General features: G+C 49.1%; 1 protein-coding gene across 3 annotated transcripts in view; it reads left to right on the forward strand.

The window, feature by feature from the left end:
• Window positions 1–19,881, forward strand: part of IL6R (interleukin 6 receptor) — a 59,165-nt gene that overhangs the window by 34,388 nt on the left and 4,896 nt on the right. For all 3 annotated transcript variants that reach the window (XM_017513399.2, XM_017513398.2, XM_037733111.1), the window contains exons 7-9: window positions 10,557–10,603; window positions 12,038–12,107; window positions 16,428–16,521. In XM_017513399.2, coding sequence (XP_017368888.1) covers window positions 10,557–10,603; window positions 12,038–12,107; window positions 16,428–16,521 — 211 coding nt within the window. The remainder of the gene's footprint in view (window positions 1–10,556; window positions 10,604–12,037; window positions 12,108–16,427; window positions 16,522–19,881) is intronic.

Genomic DNA, 19,881 nt, shown 5'->3' on the forward strand with positions numbered 1-19,881 from the left:
ACCAGGATGGTCTCGATCTCTTGACCTCGTGATCCACCCGCCTCGGCCTCCCAAAGTGCTGGGATTACAGGTGTGAGCCACCGCGCCCGGCCTCTACAAAAAATTTTTAAAAATTAGCTGGGCGTGGTGGCCCGTGCCTGTGGTCCCAGCTACTTAGGAGGCTGCAGCGGGAGGATTGCTTGAGCCCAGGAGGCAGGGGTTGCAGTGAGCTGTGACGGCACCACTATACTCCAGCCCGGGCAACGAGGAGAAACTGTCTCAAAAAAAAAAAAAAATGTTGGCCAGGTGCAGTGGCTCACACCTGTAATCCCAGCACTTTGGGAGGCCAAGGCAAGCGGATCATGAGGTCAAGAGATTGAGACCATCCTGGCCAACATGGTGAAACCCCGTCTCTACTAAAAACACAAAAATTAGCCGGGCATGGTGGTGTGAGCCTATAGTCCCAGTTTCTCGGGAGGCTGAGTCAGGAGAATCGCTTGAATGCTTCCAGAGACGGAGAGCTTACTACCCCTTGTAGCAATCTGTTTTATTGTTCCCAGCGTTTTTGTTGTAGAATGGCTTCCTGGCTTTTGTTGGGGTCAAATGTTTCTAGCCCTGTGGCATAGTTGAACCAAATTAATCATTCTTAAATACTTGGCAGTTAGAACAAAAAAAGATTAAGATACCCATTTATTTGACTAAGTATGGATAAGAAGGAAAAGCTAGAAATGCCATCAGTCCCATCCCTACCCCTGCCACTTTCTCCTAGCCCTGGCCCCAGGGAGAGAAGCGTTTTACCTACAGGCTGCACATTCTTCCCCTAGATTGGATGGTGGGGGGTGATGGCTCTTCCTCCTGGCTGGCTTTGTACTGCGGGGTCCTTGTCCCTTGCTTTTCCTGTGCTAGGGAGAACCAGAGGAGCAGGCTGGGGGCTAGGATGTAATGCTAGCTGGATGCAGTAATACCAAGTGCAGGCTTCCGTCTTTGTTGGCACTTTCCCTGTTCATCAAAAACAGGAGCCAGCTGGGCACGGTGGCTCACACGTGTAATCCTAGCACTTTGGGAGCCTGAGGTCGGGAGTTCAAAACCAGCCTGGCCAACATGGTGAAACCCCATCTTTATTTAAAAAAAAAAGGAAATTACTTAAAAAAAAGAACAGGAGCCAGCTTTCTATTGGGCCCTCTCTGCAAAAGCTTATTTCCTGCTCAGACCTGGACGAGGAGTGGGGCCTAACTACTATATCTTACTGAGAAGACCATTTTAATACATCAGTACATCCTTCAGGGGGGATCATGCTGACCTGTCTGTGGTTTTCTTTTATTTGTATAGACTTTGAGCCAAACATGCTCATTATCTGAATGCTAAGCATCAGTGTGGCTTTGCAGGCCTTTGTAAGGGGGAAAATCAGCTCTAACGTCATGCAGAGGAAGAGGAATTCCAGATATAGGCTGACCCCTATTTTACCTTTTATTCCAGCCACTTTGTTTAGATAGTCACATGCAGCTTTAAGCAGTCTCGTTTTGTTAAAGTTTCTTCTAAAAATTTTTAAATTGTAAAATATACATAATATAAAATTTACCGTTTATGTTATTATTATTATTTTTTTTAAGATGGGGTTTCACCATGATGGCCAGGCTGGTCTTGAACTCTTGACCTCAGGTGATCCACCCACCTCGGCCTCCCAAAGTGCTAGGATTACAGGCGTGAGCCACCGCGCCCGGCCACTATTATTATTATTTGAGATGGAGCCTCACTGTTGTGCAGGCTGCAGTGCAGTGTTGTGATCTTGTCTCACTGCAACCCCTCCCTCCCGGGTTCAATCAGTTCTCCTGTCTCAGCCTCCAGAGTAGCTGGGACTACAGGCGTCTGCCACCACGCTGGCTAATTTTTGTATGTTGAGTGGAGACAGGGTTTCACCATATTGGTCAGGCTGGTCTTGAACTCCTGACCTCAGGTGATCCAGCCACCTTGGCCTCCCAAATTGCTGGGATTGCAGGCATGAGCCACTGTGCCCAGCCCATGTATATTATTATTATTATTATTATTCTTTCTCTCTCTTTTTTTTTTTTAATCTTGGGTTGGGGAGAGAGAGAGATAGAGAGAGACCCCATTTATATTATTTTTAAGTGCACAACTCTGTGGCATTAAGTATCATTGTACAACCATCACCACTTTGCATCTCCAGGACTTCTTTTATCTTGTAAAATTGAAACACAGAATCTGTTAAATAGTACTTCCCTTCCCCCACTCCTTCCCCCAGCTCAAGGCAACCACCGTTCTACTTTCTTTCCCTGTGAGTTTGACTACTCTAGGACCTTCCTTCCTTCCTTCCTTCCTTCCTTCCTTCCTTCCTTCCTTCCTTCCTTCCTTCTTTCCTTCCTTCCCGCCCTCCCTGCCTCCCTCTTTCTTTCTTTCTCTCTTTCTCTTTTTTTGAGACAGAGTCTCACTCTGTCACCCACCCAGGCTGGAGTGCAGTGTCGCGACCTCAGCTCACGGCAACCTCTGCCTTCTGGGTTCAAACGATTCTCCTGCCTCGGCCTTCCAATTAGCTGGGACTACAGGCGCCTGCCACCACGCCTGGCTGATTTTTGTATTTTTAGTAGAGATGGGCTTTCACCACATTGGCCAGGCTGGTCTTGAACTCCTGACCTGGTGATCCACCCACCTCGGCCTCCCAAAGTGCTGGGATTACAGGTGCGGGCCATCGCGCCTGGCCTCTATTTTTAAATTTTCATGGCAATGCCATGCTGTTTTCCACAGTGGCTGCACCATTTTACACTTACATCAGAGTGTATTAGGGTTCCAATTTCTCCACATGCTTGCCAGCACTTGTTTTCATTTTGTTACAATAGTCCTCCTTATGGACGTGAAGTGTTATCTCACTGTGGTTTTGATTTGCATTTCCTAATAATTAATGTCTTTTTTTTTTGTTTTTTGAGACAGAGTCTCTCTCTCTGTTGCCCAGTCTGAATTGCAGTGGGACGATCTTGGCTCCCTGCAACCTCCACCTCCTGTCTTCAAGTGATGCTCATGCCTGAATAGTTAGGATTGGCATGTGCCACCACGCCCAGCTAATTTTTGTATTTTTAGTAGAGATGGCGTTTCACCATGTTGGTCAGGCTGCTCTTGAACTGCTGACCTTGTGATCCACTTGTCTCGGCCTCCCAAAGTGCTGGGATTACAGGTGCGAGCCACTGCGCCCAGCCTGAGCATTTTTTCATGTGCTTCTTGGCCATTCATATATCTTTGGAGAATTATCTATTCAAATAGAAAGTTCTTTCTTATGTGAACCTAACTCTGGCCTCTCTGGCCCTTGCGCTGTCCTTGGGGATAACCGATGACAAATTTCCTAGTCTGCTCTCTCTGAATTTTTTTGGAGTTCCCAGACCTGCATCTGCTTAAGTTCCTCTTCCAGGTTGTTACATGGGATGGTCTGTGAATTTCTCACCTGTCTGGCCACCTTGCCCTGAATCTGGTCTCATTTATGGATGTCCCTCTTTAAGTTGCTGACACCTCCCTCTATTGGAAGATGGAGCGATGGGGCTGTCTGGCCGGCACTGGGTACAGTCTCCACTTTACAGGTGATGTGCTTCTGTGGCCTGCATATACACAGCTTCTGTGGCCTGCGTATACACCGCTTCTGTGGCCTGCGTATACACAGCTTCAGTGGCCTGCGTATACACAGCTTTCATGGTCTGCATATACACAGCTTCTACGGGAGCTCACACAAAACAGTCCGTTTCCTCACATAAGCAGTGGAAGACTTTGAGCTCTCCACCGTATACATGTGCGGTTTGAGGCAGGGGAACTCTTCAAAACCCAGCGGTGAATATATCCATGAAAGAAACCTGCTGTTTCCCTCTCTGCTGAGGGCAGAGCAAGAGGAACTTGGATAATTCTGATGCAAGAGGGGGATTCAGGTTGGAAATTGGTGGGCAGTTCTGAAAAATAAGAGGAAGGTTAGAACACTGGGTGAGGTGTGTGTTATTGTCCGCAGTTATGTGGCTGTGAGGGACGTGCGGCGAACCGTATCACCGCATGGGGTGAGCTTACCCACCCCAAGGACCTTCAGCTCTCATGGCCCAGACAGGCAGGATGTACCTTGCTCCCAGCCTAGGTGTGGGAGTGGTGGTCTCTGAGAGACACAGAGGTCCTGGGAGCACCTGGGAATCAGGTTGTATGACACTGGGAAAGTTAGTTCCACTTTCAGAGCCTCAGTCTTGCCATCTGTAAAGTAGGGTTGATAGCACCTATCTTGTCTGTTTCAGAGAGTTTTTGTGAGTCTGATGAAAAGATATTCCTTTTTTTTTTTTTAATTAAAAAAGTTTTTTTTAGAGACGGGGTCTCGCTATGTTGCCCAGGCTGGAGTGCAGTGGCTATTCACAGGCACGATCCTGCTACTGATCAGCACAGGAGTTTTGACCTGCTCCATTTCCGACCTGGGCCAGTTCATCCCTCCTTAGGCAACCTGGTGGTCCCCCACTCCCGGGAGGTCACCATATTGATGCTGAACTTAGTGCGGACACCCGATCGGCATAGCGCACTACAGCCCAGAACTCCTGGCTCAAGCGATCCTCCAGCCTCAGCCTCCCGAGTAGCTGGGACTACAGGCACGTGCCACCGCGCCCGGCAAGATATTCTTTAGAAATGTTAAGGCATAGTGCACATGTAAGGGGTCAGTAATTAGAGGGCAGTGCTGGTTCTTGGGAGGAGGAGAGTGGGACCAGGGACATCCCAGAATCACTATCCTGGATGCCATTCTGAACTCACTGCGTTGGAATCTGGTGGGTGGGCTGAGAAAGCTTTCCTGGTGGTTTTAGTACGTGCTGAGGGGCTGGACGAGGGCGCGAGTCCCACCGTACTATATCTAATATGTAATAGATGGTGCTCACAGCGCCATAAGGCCGTAAGCAGACCATTCTCTTGGGGAGGTTTAGACATAGCAGGAAAAGCTTCATGGAGGAGGTGACAATTGAATAGTGTCTTGAAGGATGTGTAGGAGGGCCCCAGATAGAAAATGGGGATTGTAGGCAGAGAGAACAGCAGCTGCCAAGGCATGGAGCTGTGAGCAACGGGAGGTGACAGGGAGCTGCTTGGTGAGGCTGACACAGCTGTGTGGGTGGGTGGTCTGAGTGGGGCAGGTGGAGGCCGGCCTTGGTGGGCCCCTGTAGGGGTGGAGGTGGAAGGCCATAGAGGGGGGCTCTGGAGCCTGGACTTCAGCAGGTGCAGCCCCTTTGAGGCTGGGGCCTGGCCCCTGCACAGACTGTAGCCCCAGGATAGCCTTTTGTATGAAGTGGGGGACCCCAGAGTCACTCTGTCTTAGTCCTGCTTTGGCCAGCACAGCCAGGTCATGTCTGTCAGCACCTGTAGCAGCGGCTCATGGAAATGGTGTGGGGCAGGAAATGCAGACTGTACCTGTGGACAGGGGGCATGGTCGGCGGCTTCCTCCCAAGCGGGAGTTCTGAATGTATCCTCTCCTGATGGGAGTTCTCCCTGTCATATCAACATTGAGTCTGGGGAAACCACAAAATCATTTTATTTCTATTTTTATTTATTTATTTATTTATTTTTTAAAGATGGGGTTTCACCATGATGGCCAGGCTGGTCAGGAACTCCTGACCTTAGGCGATCCACCCACCTCGGCCTCCCAAAGTGCTAGAATTACAGGCGTGAGCCACCGTGCCCGGCCACAAAATCATTTTCTTTCTTTCTTTCTTTTTTTTTTTTTTTTGAGACGGGGTCTCACTCTGTTGCCCAAGCCGGAGTGGAGTGGTGTAATCATAGCTCACTCCAGCCTTGGACTCCTGGACTCACATGATTCTCCTGCCTCAGCCTCTGAGTAGCTAGGACTATAGGCATGCATCACCATGCCTGGCTAATTTTTTAAAAAAACATTTTGTAGAGATGAGGTTACCTATGTTGCATAGGCCTTGAGTGATCCTCCTGCCTCGGCCTCCCAAAGCTCTGGGATTTATAGGCATGAGCCACTGTGCCAGGTTGGAGCCCCTTTTCAGGGGGCGTGGGCAAAGTGCCTGGGAACAGCCCATTAATTATTCCTTGCTCCTCACAAATAATCGTTTAACTCCCTCTCTTATTCCCCAAGCGTGGGAATCACAGCTGGTGGAGGAGGGCTGCCAAAGGTTTGTATTTGCCTGTGAAGCCAGGGCTGGGCGGTGGCCCCTCCGCTATATATTATCTTCTTAAACTCTTTGGCCGTGCATTCTGGAGGAATTCGTTTTGTTCCTCTCTGCAGCACTCTCAAGTGGGACATTCTGGGGTTAAAGAGCCTTGGTCACACATTTCTGGAGAGATTTTTCCCTGTTCACTTCTCTGTGTGGCATCCCTAATTTCTTCTCTGCCCTGTTTTCTGCAGCTTTCTAGAACATTCCATTGGGGACCCCGCCCATTTCCACTGCGTCACCTGCCACTTTGTGCAGAGTACTGGCTCTGGAGGCAGGCAGCGTTGGGTCTAGTTGCTGCCCTTGCCCTTGTCTGGCATGACCCTGGGGAAGTACCTCACCGAGACTCAGTTTACTTATTTGTCAAGTGGGAATAATACTACCTGCCTCAGAAAACCCAAACCCAGCCTTGCTGGGTTGTGAGGCTTCAATGAGGCGAGAGGCAATTAGCACAGAGCCTGGGCCATGACAAGGGTTCAGTCAATGCCAGCGTGACTGCCTTTCACCAGTGTCCCCTGCCAAGCCTGTTTCTTGACCTCTGGATTCACATCTTCCACTCAGCCCTGACTTCTGGCCAGAGCTTCCCTCCTGTGCCAGGTGCTCAGCATGACCCAAACTAAACATACCACGTCCCTCACAGACCTCCCTGCCCAACTTGTCAAGGGGACACCCCACCCACCCAGCTACCCAGCCAGGAGCCTGCACATTGAGCCTGCGCCAAATGCTGTGCCTTGGTTTGGGTTCTCACCACTCACCGCATCTCAGTAACATCTGGCAGTCAGCCGTCCTGGTGTGCTTCACTTTTCATGCCCCTCTCCGTGAGCCTCCTCCTGCGTCCTGCCTTTGCGCACCCGCCTGACGTTCCTGTGCACAACTGGGTGATTCCTAAATGTTGGGATTTCACGGGTCTGTAAAATTTTGAAAACAATTCTGGGGACCAGTTAAGATTACCAGCTTTTTTTTTTTTTTTTTGACACGGAGTCTCTTTCTGTCTCCCAGGCTGGAGTGCAGTGGTGCCATCTGGGCTCACTGTACCCTCTGCCTCCCCGGTTCAAGTGATTCTCCTGCCTCAGCCTCCTGAGTAGCTGGGATAACAGGCATGCGCCACCACACCCAGCTAATTTTGTATTTTTAGTGGAGATGGGGTTTCTCCATGTTGGTCAGGCTGCTCTCGAACTCCCAACCTCAGGTGATCCACCCACCTCAGCCTCCCAAAGTGCTGGGATTACAGGCATGAGCCACTGCACCCAGCCAGTTGCCAGCTTTTAATTTTGGTAAGGAAGGACATAAAATTAAACAAGTAAGTGAAAAATAGCTATTAGCATTTATTATCACCATAATTTCACGAAAAAAAGGATGCTTGGCCAGGTGTGGTAGCTCAGGCCTCTCATCCCAGCACTTGGGGAGGCTGAGGGGGAAGGATTGCCTGAGCCCAGGAGATAGATACCAGCTGGGCACCGTAAGGAGACCCTGTCTCTACCAAAAAAAGTTAAAAAAAAAAATTAGTCAGGCATAGCTGTGCATACCTGTAGTTCTAGCTAATCAGGAGGCTGAGGCAGGAGGATCGCCTGAGCCCAGCAGTTGCAGGGTGCAGTGAACTATGATGGCACCCCTGCTCTCCAGCCTGATCAACAGAGCAAGACCCTGTCTTAAGAAAAAGACTACTTTAACGGCCCCCCCACAGCCACCCCACAAATGAGGAAGGGTGAAACCTCAGAATGAGGGGTGCTTTTGGCACCCGGACACTGTGGAGGTGGACACACAGCCTCTTCTGTGGTTGTCCTCACTGGGCTCCTCTCCGCAGACCACGCCCGGTGGTGTCTGGAACCCAGCTGGAGGTGAGCCATTTCTCCTCAGCAGACTGTCGGCTCCTCAAGAGGTTTATTTATTTTTTCTGCACAAGTGGAGGAGCAGTGATGAGCTCTCTGTTGAGTGGTTTAAAGGCTGCGAGGAAAGGTGTGAAGTAGGCCCGCTTGCCCAGCGTGGGGGAGTGGCCCGACACTGCGGAGCCTGTGGGTCCCATGGTCTCTCCTCCCCTCTTCCTGTGGCTTTGTGGTTCATTCCCACTTTAACCCCAGAAACCTGAGTAGCCAGAGGTTACTGGGCTTTCTGTGGCTGTGTTGGGGGTCAGGACTGAGGGTAGAAACTTTCTTCCTAAAGCATCTCTTGAGTATAGTATGAAGAGCCTTTAAAAAACCCGGGCTGGGTGCAGTGGCTCACACCTGTAATCCCAGCACTTTGGGAGGCCAAGGTGGGCAGATCACCTGAGGTTGGGAGTTCAAGACCAGCCTGACCAACATGGAACCCTGTCTCTACTAAAAATACACAATTAGCAGGGTGTGGTGGGGGGCGCCTGTAATCCCAGCTACTCGGGAGGCTGAGGGAGGAGAATCGCTTGAACCCGGGAGGCAGAAGTTCGGTTGAACCGAGATCACCATTGCAGTCCAGCCTGGGCAACAAAAGCAAAACTCTGCCAAAAAAAAAAAAAAAAAAAAAAAAAAAAAAGCCAGGGTCCCATTTCTATGGTTCTGAGGCGACAAAGTGGAACCTAAAAGGCTCCAGATGAAGCTGACTCTGCTGCGTTTGGGAAACTGCTGGACTGCATGAGCGTCCGTGGTCAGCCATATTTTCTACTCAGTGCTGCCCATATTCTTTTCTTCTTTTTTTTAAGAGATGAGGTCTCACTATGTTACACAGGCTGGTCTCAAACTCCTGGCCTCAAGCGATTCTCCCACCTCAGCCTCCGAAAGTGCTGGGATTACAGGTTTGAGTCTGGCCTGTCCCCATCTTCTTGTCTTCTGATTTTAGCTTTCATTCTAGCGCCCCCATGCCCTCGGGTCATCCTTTAGACACCTGGGCTATGAGTGTAACTGTTTTCTGCTGGGCTCGGCTGGGCTGGGCAGAACGCAAAGGAATAAGAAACTGGTCCCTCCCATGAATCAATCCTAGGTTCAATTCTGGTTACACTTGCTGTGTGGCCTTGGACAAGTCACTCTCCCTCCCTGGGCCTCTGTTCCCCCTCTGTACAATGAGAAGAATGGATTTATTCTTCCATCCCCTCTAGCGCTGCTGGTGTGTGGTTTCCCCCTTTCTGGTGACAGCATTCTCCAGGAATTCTGGAATCCCTTCCCGACGCAGAAGCAGGATCACCCTCTCCCCGCCTCCTCGCTAGTCCTTCTTACTCCTGGCCCAGCGAGGCTCGTCATTTTTGTGTAAACCATTCTGTGGAATTTTAGAATTCTTGATGGGAAAATGAGCTGACAAGAAAATGTTTTGAAATCCAGAGCATTCCTCTCACTGCCTGTTATGGTTAAGACCGGGGCTTTCACTTAGATACTTAGCCTCCTCTTGGCTTGGGGTTTCTACAGAAATGCTGTTCCCGCAGATGGGGAGGGAGCCGTGAGGGTGCCTGGTCCACATCCCTGCTGCTGCAATGTCTAGTAGACCCATGCAGGCAGGTGAATATTTGTTTATTTATTGCAAAAAGGCGCAGAGAAGGACATTGAAATAGTGCTTATATCTGGTGATGTGTATCTATCTTTCCATTTTCTTCTTCCTGTGTGTAGATATATAGTATTATGATATGTATTGTATTACACAATAAATAATCATATGTTTCTTTAGAAAGTTTGGATCAAAATACATGGAATTTTTCTTGTCTTGCGTTTTTCATATATCATGTCTTCAATGTTTTTCTAAAATATTTTTGGCCATGTGTGGTGGCACATGCCTGTAGTCCCAGCTACTTGGGAAGCTGAGATGAGAGGATCACTGAAACTCAGAAGTTAAGGCTACACTGAGCCATGATCATGCCGCCGCACTCCAGCCTGGCAATAAAGTGAGGCCCTGTCTCAAAAAATGGAATAATTGGCCAGGCGCAGTAGCTCATGCCTGTAATCCTAGCACTTTGGGAGGCTGAAGTTGGTGGATCCCCTGATGTCAGGAGTTTGAGACCAGCCTGGCCAACATGGTGAAACCACATCTCTACTAAAATACAAAAATTAGCCGGGCGTGGTGGCGGGCATCTATAAGCCCAGCTACTTGGGAGGCTGAAGCAGAATTGCTTAAACCCAGTGGGTGGAGGTTGCAGTGAGCCGAGATCATTGACACTTCACGCCAGCCTGGGCTAAAGTGTGAAACTCCATCTCAAAAAAAGAAAATAATAATAATAAAAAACACACACACACACACGTATAAAATAAAATTTAAAGGTTTTTGCATTATATAGTTATCCCGTAATTTATATAGCTGATCCCTTATGGTTGGATATTTGGTTATTTCCAGCATGCTGTTCTTTTAAATAACATTGAGATGAACTTTTTCCTGATTCTGAAGCCCCTGAGACAGGACTCCAGGGCCCATGAATCAGTAATAACGGACCCTTTCTTCTGTCTGCAGAATCCAGGAGTCCTCCAGCTGAGAAGGAGGTGTCCACCCCCACGCAGGTGAGCTCCTGTTCTTGTAAGAGAGCCAGGGCAGCAGCACCTAGTGGGTAGGCGTGTGGGCTGATGCCAGACCTAATTTGGTTTAAATCCCAGCTCTGTCACTTACTAGAAATGTGACCATGGTGAGTTACCTGTGCTTTTCAAGCCCCTGTGAAAGGGAATCACAGAAGTTCTCTCGTCCCAGGACTGTCAGGTGTGGAGTAGCCCTGGCCTGGCACGCAGAACTGTGTCTAGAGGCTGCTATTTCATCTCTGAGCTTTTTGGACACTGTTCACGGCTTAGCTTGAGATTGGATTCTGTTCATCTGAGTCCTTTCCCTGTGGACTCCTGGTGTCATAATTTGCTGGAAAGAGGATTACCTCTGAAGCTGCTTAGTAAATTCCTGGAGTGATCCAATTTCCTATCCAACTGTGTCTCCTCCTGTGGCCCCTTAATTCCCTAAATGCTAAGCTGGGAGGTATAGGCACTTCTGGAGCTGTGCAGCACAGATAAAGAGCCGGGGGCTCTTGAACCGTGTCTGTGTTCCATGTAGGAACAGCTGCAGGTGAAGCCCGTACCCATGGGGCTACAGTGCTCCCAACATGGGTTCTGGGGAAACTGACACCAACTCAGGGCTGGCCACATCCTGCTAAACGGTGAGCCTGGTATTTGCTATTTCATTGGCTCCTCATGTTGACCTTATAAGGGAGGCCTCGTAAGAGCTTCTTACCATGGGTTAAGAAGTCTGAGGCCCGCGCAGTGGCTGACGCCTATAAGCACTTTGACCCCCAGCACTTTGGTAGATCGAGGCAGGTGGATCACCTCAGGTCAGGAGTTCCAGACCAGCCTGGCCAACATGGCAAAACTCCGTCTCTACTAAAGATTAATTATTACAAATTTAGCCTGGTGGATCGCGCCTGTGATCCCACCTATTCGGGGGCTGAGGCAGGAGAATTGCTTGAACCCAGGAAGCGGAGGTTGCGGGGAGCCGAGATTGCACCATTGCACTCCAGCTTGGGCGACAAGAATGAAACTCCATCTCACAAAAAAATAAAAAATAAAAAGAAGTCTGTCCAAGGTGACATAGCTCATAAGTGGTGGAGCCAGGACTCCAGTCGAGGTGTTACCTGCCGCTGGCATTGGACCTGTAAGGACGTCAGCTGCCTTCATGTATCCATAGGGTATCTTCTCTGTGCAGGGTGCTGTGCCCTTAGGCTTTTATTGGAGAGACAGGTAGAAAGAAAGCCTCACTTTTTCTATCCACTTATCAGTTGTGGATAGAAAAACATGCAAATAATAGAATTATTGTCTTTTCCACTGTTGCGGATGAAATGGAGAAAGGAATGCTTTGGGTGGATCAGGGAGGGCTCTGAGGAGGAGGTAATTCCTGAACTGGTTCTGAATGATGGTGGAATCTGCAGAAACAGGCTGATAGTTAAAAAATGTCTCTTTTAGGCACCTACGACTAATAAAGACGACAATAATACTCTCCCCAGAGATTCTGCAAATGCGACAAGCCTCCCAGGTAAGGAATGGGTGTTTTCATATTCCCAGGGTCTGAGGGATAGAAGATTTGTCTCTGCAGAAAGTCCTTTCTTATTTGGACAGGTCGTCAGAGGATCGATGGCAGAATTTTTTTTTTTTTTTTTTTTTTTTGGAATCTCACTCTGTTGCCCAGGTTGGAGTGCAATGGCTCACCACAACCTCTGCCTCCTGGGTTCAAGTGATTCTGTTGCCTCAGCCTCCCAAATAGCTGGGGCAATAGGCATGTGCCACCATGCCCAGCTAATTTTTGTATTTTTAGTGGAGACAGTGTTTTACTATGTTGGCCAGGCTGGTCTTGAACTCCTGACCTCAGGTGATCCACCTGCCTTGGCCTCCCAAAGTGCTGGGATTACAGGCACGAGTCACCGCACCCGACCAAAAATGTTCTTTTATTACTTTACATGTTGAAGTTTGGTATTGTTAGCTAAGATAAAATGAGGATACCATAAGAAAAGTGGGATAAAGCAGTGAGATATTATCCAATGGGCCCACAATACAAATGAATGTGCTGTAAACAAGATTGTTGGAGTCTGAAATGGAATACCTGTTGAGGGAAATCTTTATTTTGGGAGCCCACGATTTCAATGCTCTGATTTCCGATCCCTACAAGACCAGGAAAACTTACCAGTATTTGAATCAAGAAAGATCACAAGTCCTGTGTTTGACTAGGTGTATAGGACTTGTGGAATCCAGACTCCAGGGATTCACTAGTTCAGTGACTCCAGCTGATGGCTTTTGGGCTTTGCGAGGGAGTCCCTGGCCTCATTCCCCATCTCTGGGTGGATTCCTGCCCGCACCTAATATTGGCTGCCTCTGCTACACCCGCCCAGGTGTAAAGCCCTACCATGGGGCAGTGCACCTGTGGAGCTCTGCACAGCTGGGGACTCGGAGAGGATTAGAGCCATCCTGTTCTCAAGGAGGCTACAGTCCAGGCTCTGACAAAGAGTAAACTGGTAACTGTGACAAAGAGCAGAGTGTGAGATGAGCCAAAAGGGAGACACAGGTAAAGCAAAGTGGAGTTTAGAGATTTGAGAGAGTATATCAAGCGGAACAGTCACAGAAAGCTCATGGAGGAAGTGCCATTTGAAAAGGGGTTTGAATGGTATGGGTGGGATGCAAGAGGCTGGGTGTTCAAAGGTTGCTGTGGGCCAGGCGCGGTGGCTCATGCCTGTAATCCCAGCACTTTGGGAAGCTGAGGCGGGAGGATCACCTGAGATCAGGAGTTCAAGACTAGCCTGGCCAACATGGTGAAACCCCGTCTCTACTAAAAATACAAAAATTAGCCGGGCATGATAGCATGCACCTGTAATCCCAGCTGCTTGGGAGACTGAGGCAGGAGAATCACTTGAACCTGGGAGGTGGCGGTTGTAGTGAGCTGAGATCACACCACTGCACTCCAGCCTGGGCAACAGAGTGACAGTCCATGTCAACAAAACAAAACAAAGGCTGCTATGGAGGAGAAGGGCCCTCCAGTCCTCTCTGTTCCCCCTCACTGAAACCATCCATGGACTGACAACTCCCAGTTTTATGTCTCCACTCTGATCTGTCCACTAAGACCCAGCCTCATGTACCCAGCTGCTGCCTAGTTGACATATGGGACATCCACTAGCAGTCTCAAACTTAACATGCCTAAAAGACAATGCCTGATGCCCCCCACCTCTTCAACCCCCATCTGTTCTCCCTCCTCCCTATCTCAGTAACTGGTACCACAGTTGCTCAGGTGCAGGGGATCGGGCGCACTTCCTCTCTACTCCTCATCCTGTGGCCAGTCCCTCAGCAAGCCTTGTCCTTATGCCTTGAGACATGTCCAGGAGCTGACCACTCCTCACCATCTCCAATGCCAACACCCGGTCCAGCCACTGCCACCTCTCCTCCAGCAGAGCTTCCAGGGCTGCCAACTGGTCTCCCAGCTTCTAGTCTTAACCCCCAACCAATCCTTTTCCAACCAGCACCTAGAGCATTCCTTAAAACATAATCCAGGCTGGGTGTGGTGGCTCATGCCTATAATCCCAGCACTTTTGGAGGCTGAGGTGAGTGGATCACGAGGTCAGGAGTTCGAGACCAGCCTGACCAACATGGTGAAACCCCATTTTTACTAAAAAAATACAAAAATTAGCTGGTCATGGTGGTGGGCGCCTGTAATCCCAGCTGTTCAGGAGGCTGAGGCAGGAGAATTGCTTGAACCCGGGAGGTGGGGGTTGCAGGGAGGCCGGAGGTTGCAGTGAGCTGCCCCACTGCACTCCAGCCTAGGCAGGAGAATAAGACTCCGTCCCAAAAACAGACAAACAAACAAAAAACACACAAATCCAAGCTCTCTGTCTCAGTGCCATCTCCCCCAGAGTAAAAGTCAAAGTCCTGACAAAGTCCCTGCGGGGAGTCTCAGCGAAGCCATGTGGTCCCCTGTCTTCAGACGTGGACTCTCCATTCTGCCTTTCCTCGCTCTGCCCCAGCCACTCTGCCCTCCTTGCTCCTCCACACATGTTCCGCCCCAGGGCCTTTGAACCAGGCTGTATGCTCTGCCTGGACAGTCTTCCTCTGACGTCCATTTGGCCAGCTCCTTCCTATCACTCGCGTCTGCTCAGATGCACCCTTCTCAGGAGCTCTTTCCTGAAAATTTTTTCAAAAAACATTTGTTTGTCTGTCTCCCTTGATTGGATGTAACATCCATTTAGGCATATGATAGGCACTCAATGAATATTTGTTGGATGAAAGAAGGAACAAATATATGGCCAGGCACCGTGGCTCATACCTGTAATCCCAGCACTTTTAGAGGCTGAGGTGGGCAGATCACCTAAAGTTGGGGGTGCGGGAGACTAGTCTGGGCAACATGGCAAAGCCCCATGGCAAAAATTAGCCAGGTGTAGTGGCACTTGCCTGTTGTCCCAGCTACTTGGGAAGCTGAGGCAGGAGAATTGCCAGGAGGCAGAGGCTGCAGTGAGCCGAGATCGTGCCACTGTACTCCAGGCTAGGCGACAAGAGCGAGACTCCATTTCCAAAAAAAAAAAAAAAGAACAAATATAAAAGATGATGAAATATTCATAAGTGAGCAAGCCAAGCATACTGCTTTCATCACACGGCTGTGTCCCTCAAGAGATGTGGGATGCGCTTAGAGAAACTTGTCGTTGGAGCCAGTGCCCACTCACCAGCCTGGGCTCACTGCACTGCCTGCCTCCAGTAGGCATCTGAAGTGAGGGCTGGCAGGCAGCCTCTTCATCAGCGGTGGGTGGCATTTCAGGTAGAAGAGCTGAATGCTGGGTCCATTCAACTGTGACTGCATTCCCAGCAGAAGGAGATGGTTTTGCTTAGGTGTACCCTCTGTTCGGTCCAGGGTCCCCGGCAATGGTAGGAAGAGCCTTTCTGTGGGAAGACATGGCTGCTTGCAACGCAAACATTTCCTTTCATTTCCTTCATTCAAGGAAATGTTTTGGAGATCCTCCTTTGTATTTGGCACTGCGTGAGCAGCTGGCAGTGTTACAGTGAAAAAGACACGTGCGGTCCCTGCCTTCAGGGAGCTCAGTCTAGAGGTGGAACTGGAGAAGTAACTGGGAGGGGCGCTTGCTCAGCTTGGAGTGCGGTCAGTTCTCAAAGGAAGTGGCATCACCTCATCTGAGACCCAAAGGCCATGTAGGGACTGGAAGCAAAGGGTGCAGCAAAGGTGGGGAAAGCAGCCAGGAGAGAAGAGGGAAGATGTGTGGAGAACCCTGGAGGAAAAAGATGGTGTCTTGTTGGAGAACTGAATGAAGTTCCTACGGCCGGGGCTTGAGCAGCAGAGGCACGGACTGGCAAGAGATGGCAGCCCTGTGGGGAAAACTGCTTTCAAATCCTTGATTTAAAGCATCTGGTCCTCTCTGACGCTGTCTTCAATGGAACTGCCATTCCATCAAGGAGGTCCCCAGAGCCTTCCGTTGTTGTACCCCCTTTGAGCCCTACGGGGGCAGGTGGGATGCCACCAGAAAAGCCACCTTGAAAGTGAGTGGGAGTCCGTGGCTAGCCACAGGCGCTCAGAAACCCTGAGCTTGAGGTGCCTCTCTTGCCAAGTGGTGGAATCCTGGAGTCTGCCAGATTAGGCTGGGGGTAATTCTTATAGAGTGGGTTTCGTTTTTTTTAAAAAAACGAAAACAAACAAACAAACAAACAAACAGTTAAGCTTCTCAGGTGGCCTGTGGATTGGCAGAGCTGTTTCCTTTTCTGGGAGGGGTTAGAGGGGAGGGTTCCTTTGAGGCTTTGACAGCACTGGCTAACTGGGTTTCTTCTCCTCTTCCTCCTCTATCTTCATTTTTTTTTTTTTTTTTAAACCTAGTGCAAGATTCTTCTTCGGTACCACTGCCCACATTCCTGGTGGCTGGAGGGAGCCTGGCCTTTGGAACGCTCCTCTGCATTGCTGTTGGCCTGAGGTGAGATGGGTCCTGGGGGATGGCCCTGTGGTGTTCTCATATTTCGTATCTAACTTTCCTTTGCCGGGCATCTATTCATTCATTTCTTCATTCATCAAATGGATACACACACCACAACACACACAGTGGGTCAGGAGTTCGAGACCAGCCTGACCGACATGGTTAAACCTCATTTCTACTAAAAATACAAAAGTTAGCTGGTCATGGTGGTGGCGCATGTAATCCCAGCTACTCAGGAGGCTGAGGCAGGAGAATTGCTTGAACCCGGGAGGTGGAGTAGGTGCTGTGTGTGTTGTGGCGTGTGTACAAGCCCTGTTGTAGATGCTGCAGGAGACAGCACTGGGCAGGACACATGCAGTCTCAGGAGGAAGCCAGACACTAAGACGTACACTCACTGGTGTGGTAAGAGCTACAAATGGCGTGCCCTGGTGAGAACTGACCTGGTTTTAAGGAGGAAGAAGAATTGGTTTGAGGAAGAAGAGAAAGAAGAGGGTTCTTTCTTTCTTTTTCTTTTTTTTTTTTTTTGGTCAGGGTCTTACTTCCTCTGTCACCCAGGCTGGAGGGCTGCGGTGCAATCTTGGCTCACGGGACAACCTCCACCTCCCAGGTTCAAGTGATCCTCCCACCCCAGCCTCTGGAGTAGCTGGGACTGCCAGTGCTTTCTACATGTTAGCTCATCGCGCCCTGCCGGTGCGCTGACCTAGCTTGACCACCACGTGTGGTGTGGGTTGAAAAATTAGCAAGATGATTATTCAAATTGGATCCCAGGTTGTTTTCACTTTGCTTTTTCAACGAAGTAGAGAACAAGCCGTCTAAAGAGTGTGTTGGAGATAAGATTCTTAATGATTGGGGGCAGCTCCTTGGGGATGTGAAGCCTTTTGTGTTTTTTGGCCAGCGAGGGGCCATGTCAGCGTTCAGGGGTCCACCTCCTGCCTGACAGGGGATTCCCTTCCTTGTCCTAGGCATACCCTCCTGGGTTCTGGCTCTCTGTCTACATTAGGGCTTCAACAGGCTTTTCTCATAACCCACCACAGCCCCGATACAGTAGATATGATATCCATTTGACAAGGGAGGAAACTGAGGCTGAAGGAGATGGAGCGATAGCAGCTAGTAAGAATAGGCTGGGCGCGGTGGCTCACGCCTGTGATCCCAGCATTTTGGGAGGCTGAGGCAGGTGGATCACCTAAGGTCAGGAGTTGGAGGCCAGCCTGGCCGACATGGCGAAACCCCATCTCTACTAAAAATACAAAAATTAGCTGGGCGTGGTGGTGCACGCCTGTAATCCCAGCTACTTGAGAGGCTGAGGTAAGAGAATCGCTTGAACTCAGGAGGTGGAGATTGCAGTGAGCTGAGATCGAGCCACTGCACTCCAGCCTGGGTGACAGAGTGGCACTTTGCCTCAAAAAAAAGTATAAGAATAAGGCCAGGAGTCTAACCAAACTCCTGTTCTTTTGATAGGGCCTTAGGGGTCATCTAGTCAAACTCTTTCATTTTCTAAATGAGGGAACAGCCCCCAAAGGTAAAATGACTTGCCCTAGGACAAGAGCCAGGAGTGGAACACACTCCCTGAGAGTCCCTGTCCATGGTCCTCACCTGCTATTGGCTAAGTGCTGGGCACAGCTGCTCCCGTCGGCCCACCACTGGCCCTTACCACGCAGTGCCATCTTGGCGTGTCGTCACTGCTAGTGGAGGAGCAGTGGGTGGGAACAGACCTGGTTTGCTCTTCTGCTGATGATGCTTGGACACTGGCTGGTTGCTAAACAACCAGAGTCCCCGCCCGCACAGAGAGGGCCAGTGCCTGTGCTGAGAACTTGCCAGGGATTTATTTCCTAGGCTAGTGAGTTTCCCTTTTCTTCTGTATAAGGCAAATCTATTTGGAAAGAGACCAGTTATTTCAAGTGATGAAGAAGTCTTCTATTCCCCAAATCCCCTCTATCCAGCAAAGTGTATAAACTCAGAAATACTGTGGGGCTCTGGGCTGCCGAAATGGCTGAACCATGGCTACCATGGGATGGCCATATTTACAAGAGATGGAGTGTGAGGGGCAGGTTGACCTTGTCCTGCCAGTCTATACTATATTTTTTGTATTGCCCTAAATATTTTCCAGCAATATCAGTGATTTTTTCCTTTTTTTTTTTTTAACTCATTCTTTTTTTCTGAAGCATAGATAATTTTTAAAAATTTAAATATGCTTTGAAAAAGGCTTGCCATCTTATAGGAGCCAATTCCTCCCACCCTAGTCCCTGTCCCCCACCGACTCTCTGTCTTTATTTTAGGTTATCAGGCACTGGGAAAATAGGATTCTCCTAGTAGAGAATTACTTTTCTGCATATTTATCTAGAATGAACTTAACATCATTAAGTGAGGACCTCCTACGTGTATGCCTATGACTTAACTACCATTTTGTTTTGAATGTAGTGTATCATTCCAGTATTTTAAAATCAGAGTTCTCCTATCTCCACAGGAGGGTGGGGGGATATGGGCAGAGGGGCTTTCACGGTGTCCTAGGCCATGGAAGTGGCTGGGTGCAGTGGGTACTGTCTGTGGCCTTTGGGGTAAGGGGTGGCACCTTGGTTTCTACATATCTTTCTAAAAAACAGTGAAAATTTTGAGCGTTTAAAAAAAACCTCTTTTAGCTGCAGAATCTTTTCTTTAAACAAAACGTTTTGAAGCCCAAATATGTGAAATAGATAAAAAGTGGAGGTCAAGGTGCAAAAGAAGGCAGCAGAGAGCGCATCTGTTTCTTCTTCCTGCCTGCCCGCTTCCTCTCCAGCCCCCAGGTCCTGTTCACACTCATCCGGGCCAGCTCTGGGTACCCTCAGCCTGGCTGGTTTCAAAGCCCTCTTTGAGTTTAGTGATTTTCAGAAAAGGATTCATACTCATCTCAGAATATTTCAAAAGGAAAGCTCACCTTTCTTGGTTACCCATTCGGTTACTTTGAAAAAAAACTGAGGGTAGAGATTGCTTCCATATTAGTTAAATAAGGTCAATAGGGACTTTAAAAACATATACATACACACATACACAAATGTATGTGATACGTTACTATTACTGGTGATTTGCTAAATAATGACAGATGGAAGAAAATATATGTCATCCAAAGGGGGCCACTGTTAATTTTCAAAATGTAAATGTGATTGAAGTCTAACAAACATACAGAAAAGCTCACACATCATGTGGACAGCACCATGAAGTGCACATGCCCATGTCATTATAATCATAATGAGATGCACGTGGCCATTCAAGATGCGGAGACACCAGGTTGCATCAGAGAAAGAGGTTTAATGAAAAGGTCACTTAGGGAGGAGATGGGAGGAAACCTCAAATCCAGCTCTCCAAGGAATCTGGGGCTAGGGTCAT

The sequence above is a fragment of the Cebus imitator genome, unplaced genomic scaffold, assembly GCF_001604975.1.
Source record: "Cebus imitator isolate Cc_AM_T3 unplaced genomic scaffold, Cebus_imitator-1.0 Scaffold491, whole genome shotgun sequence".
NCBI lineage: Eukaryota > Metazoa > Chordata > Mammalia > Primates > Cebidae > Cebus > Cebus imitator.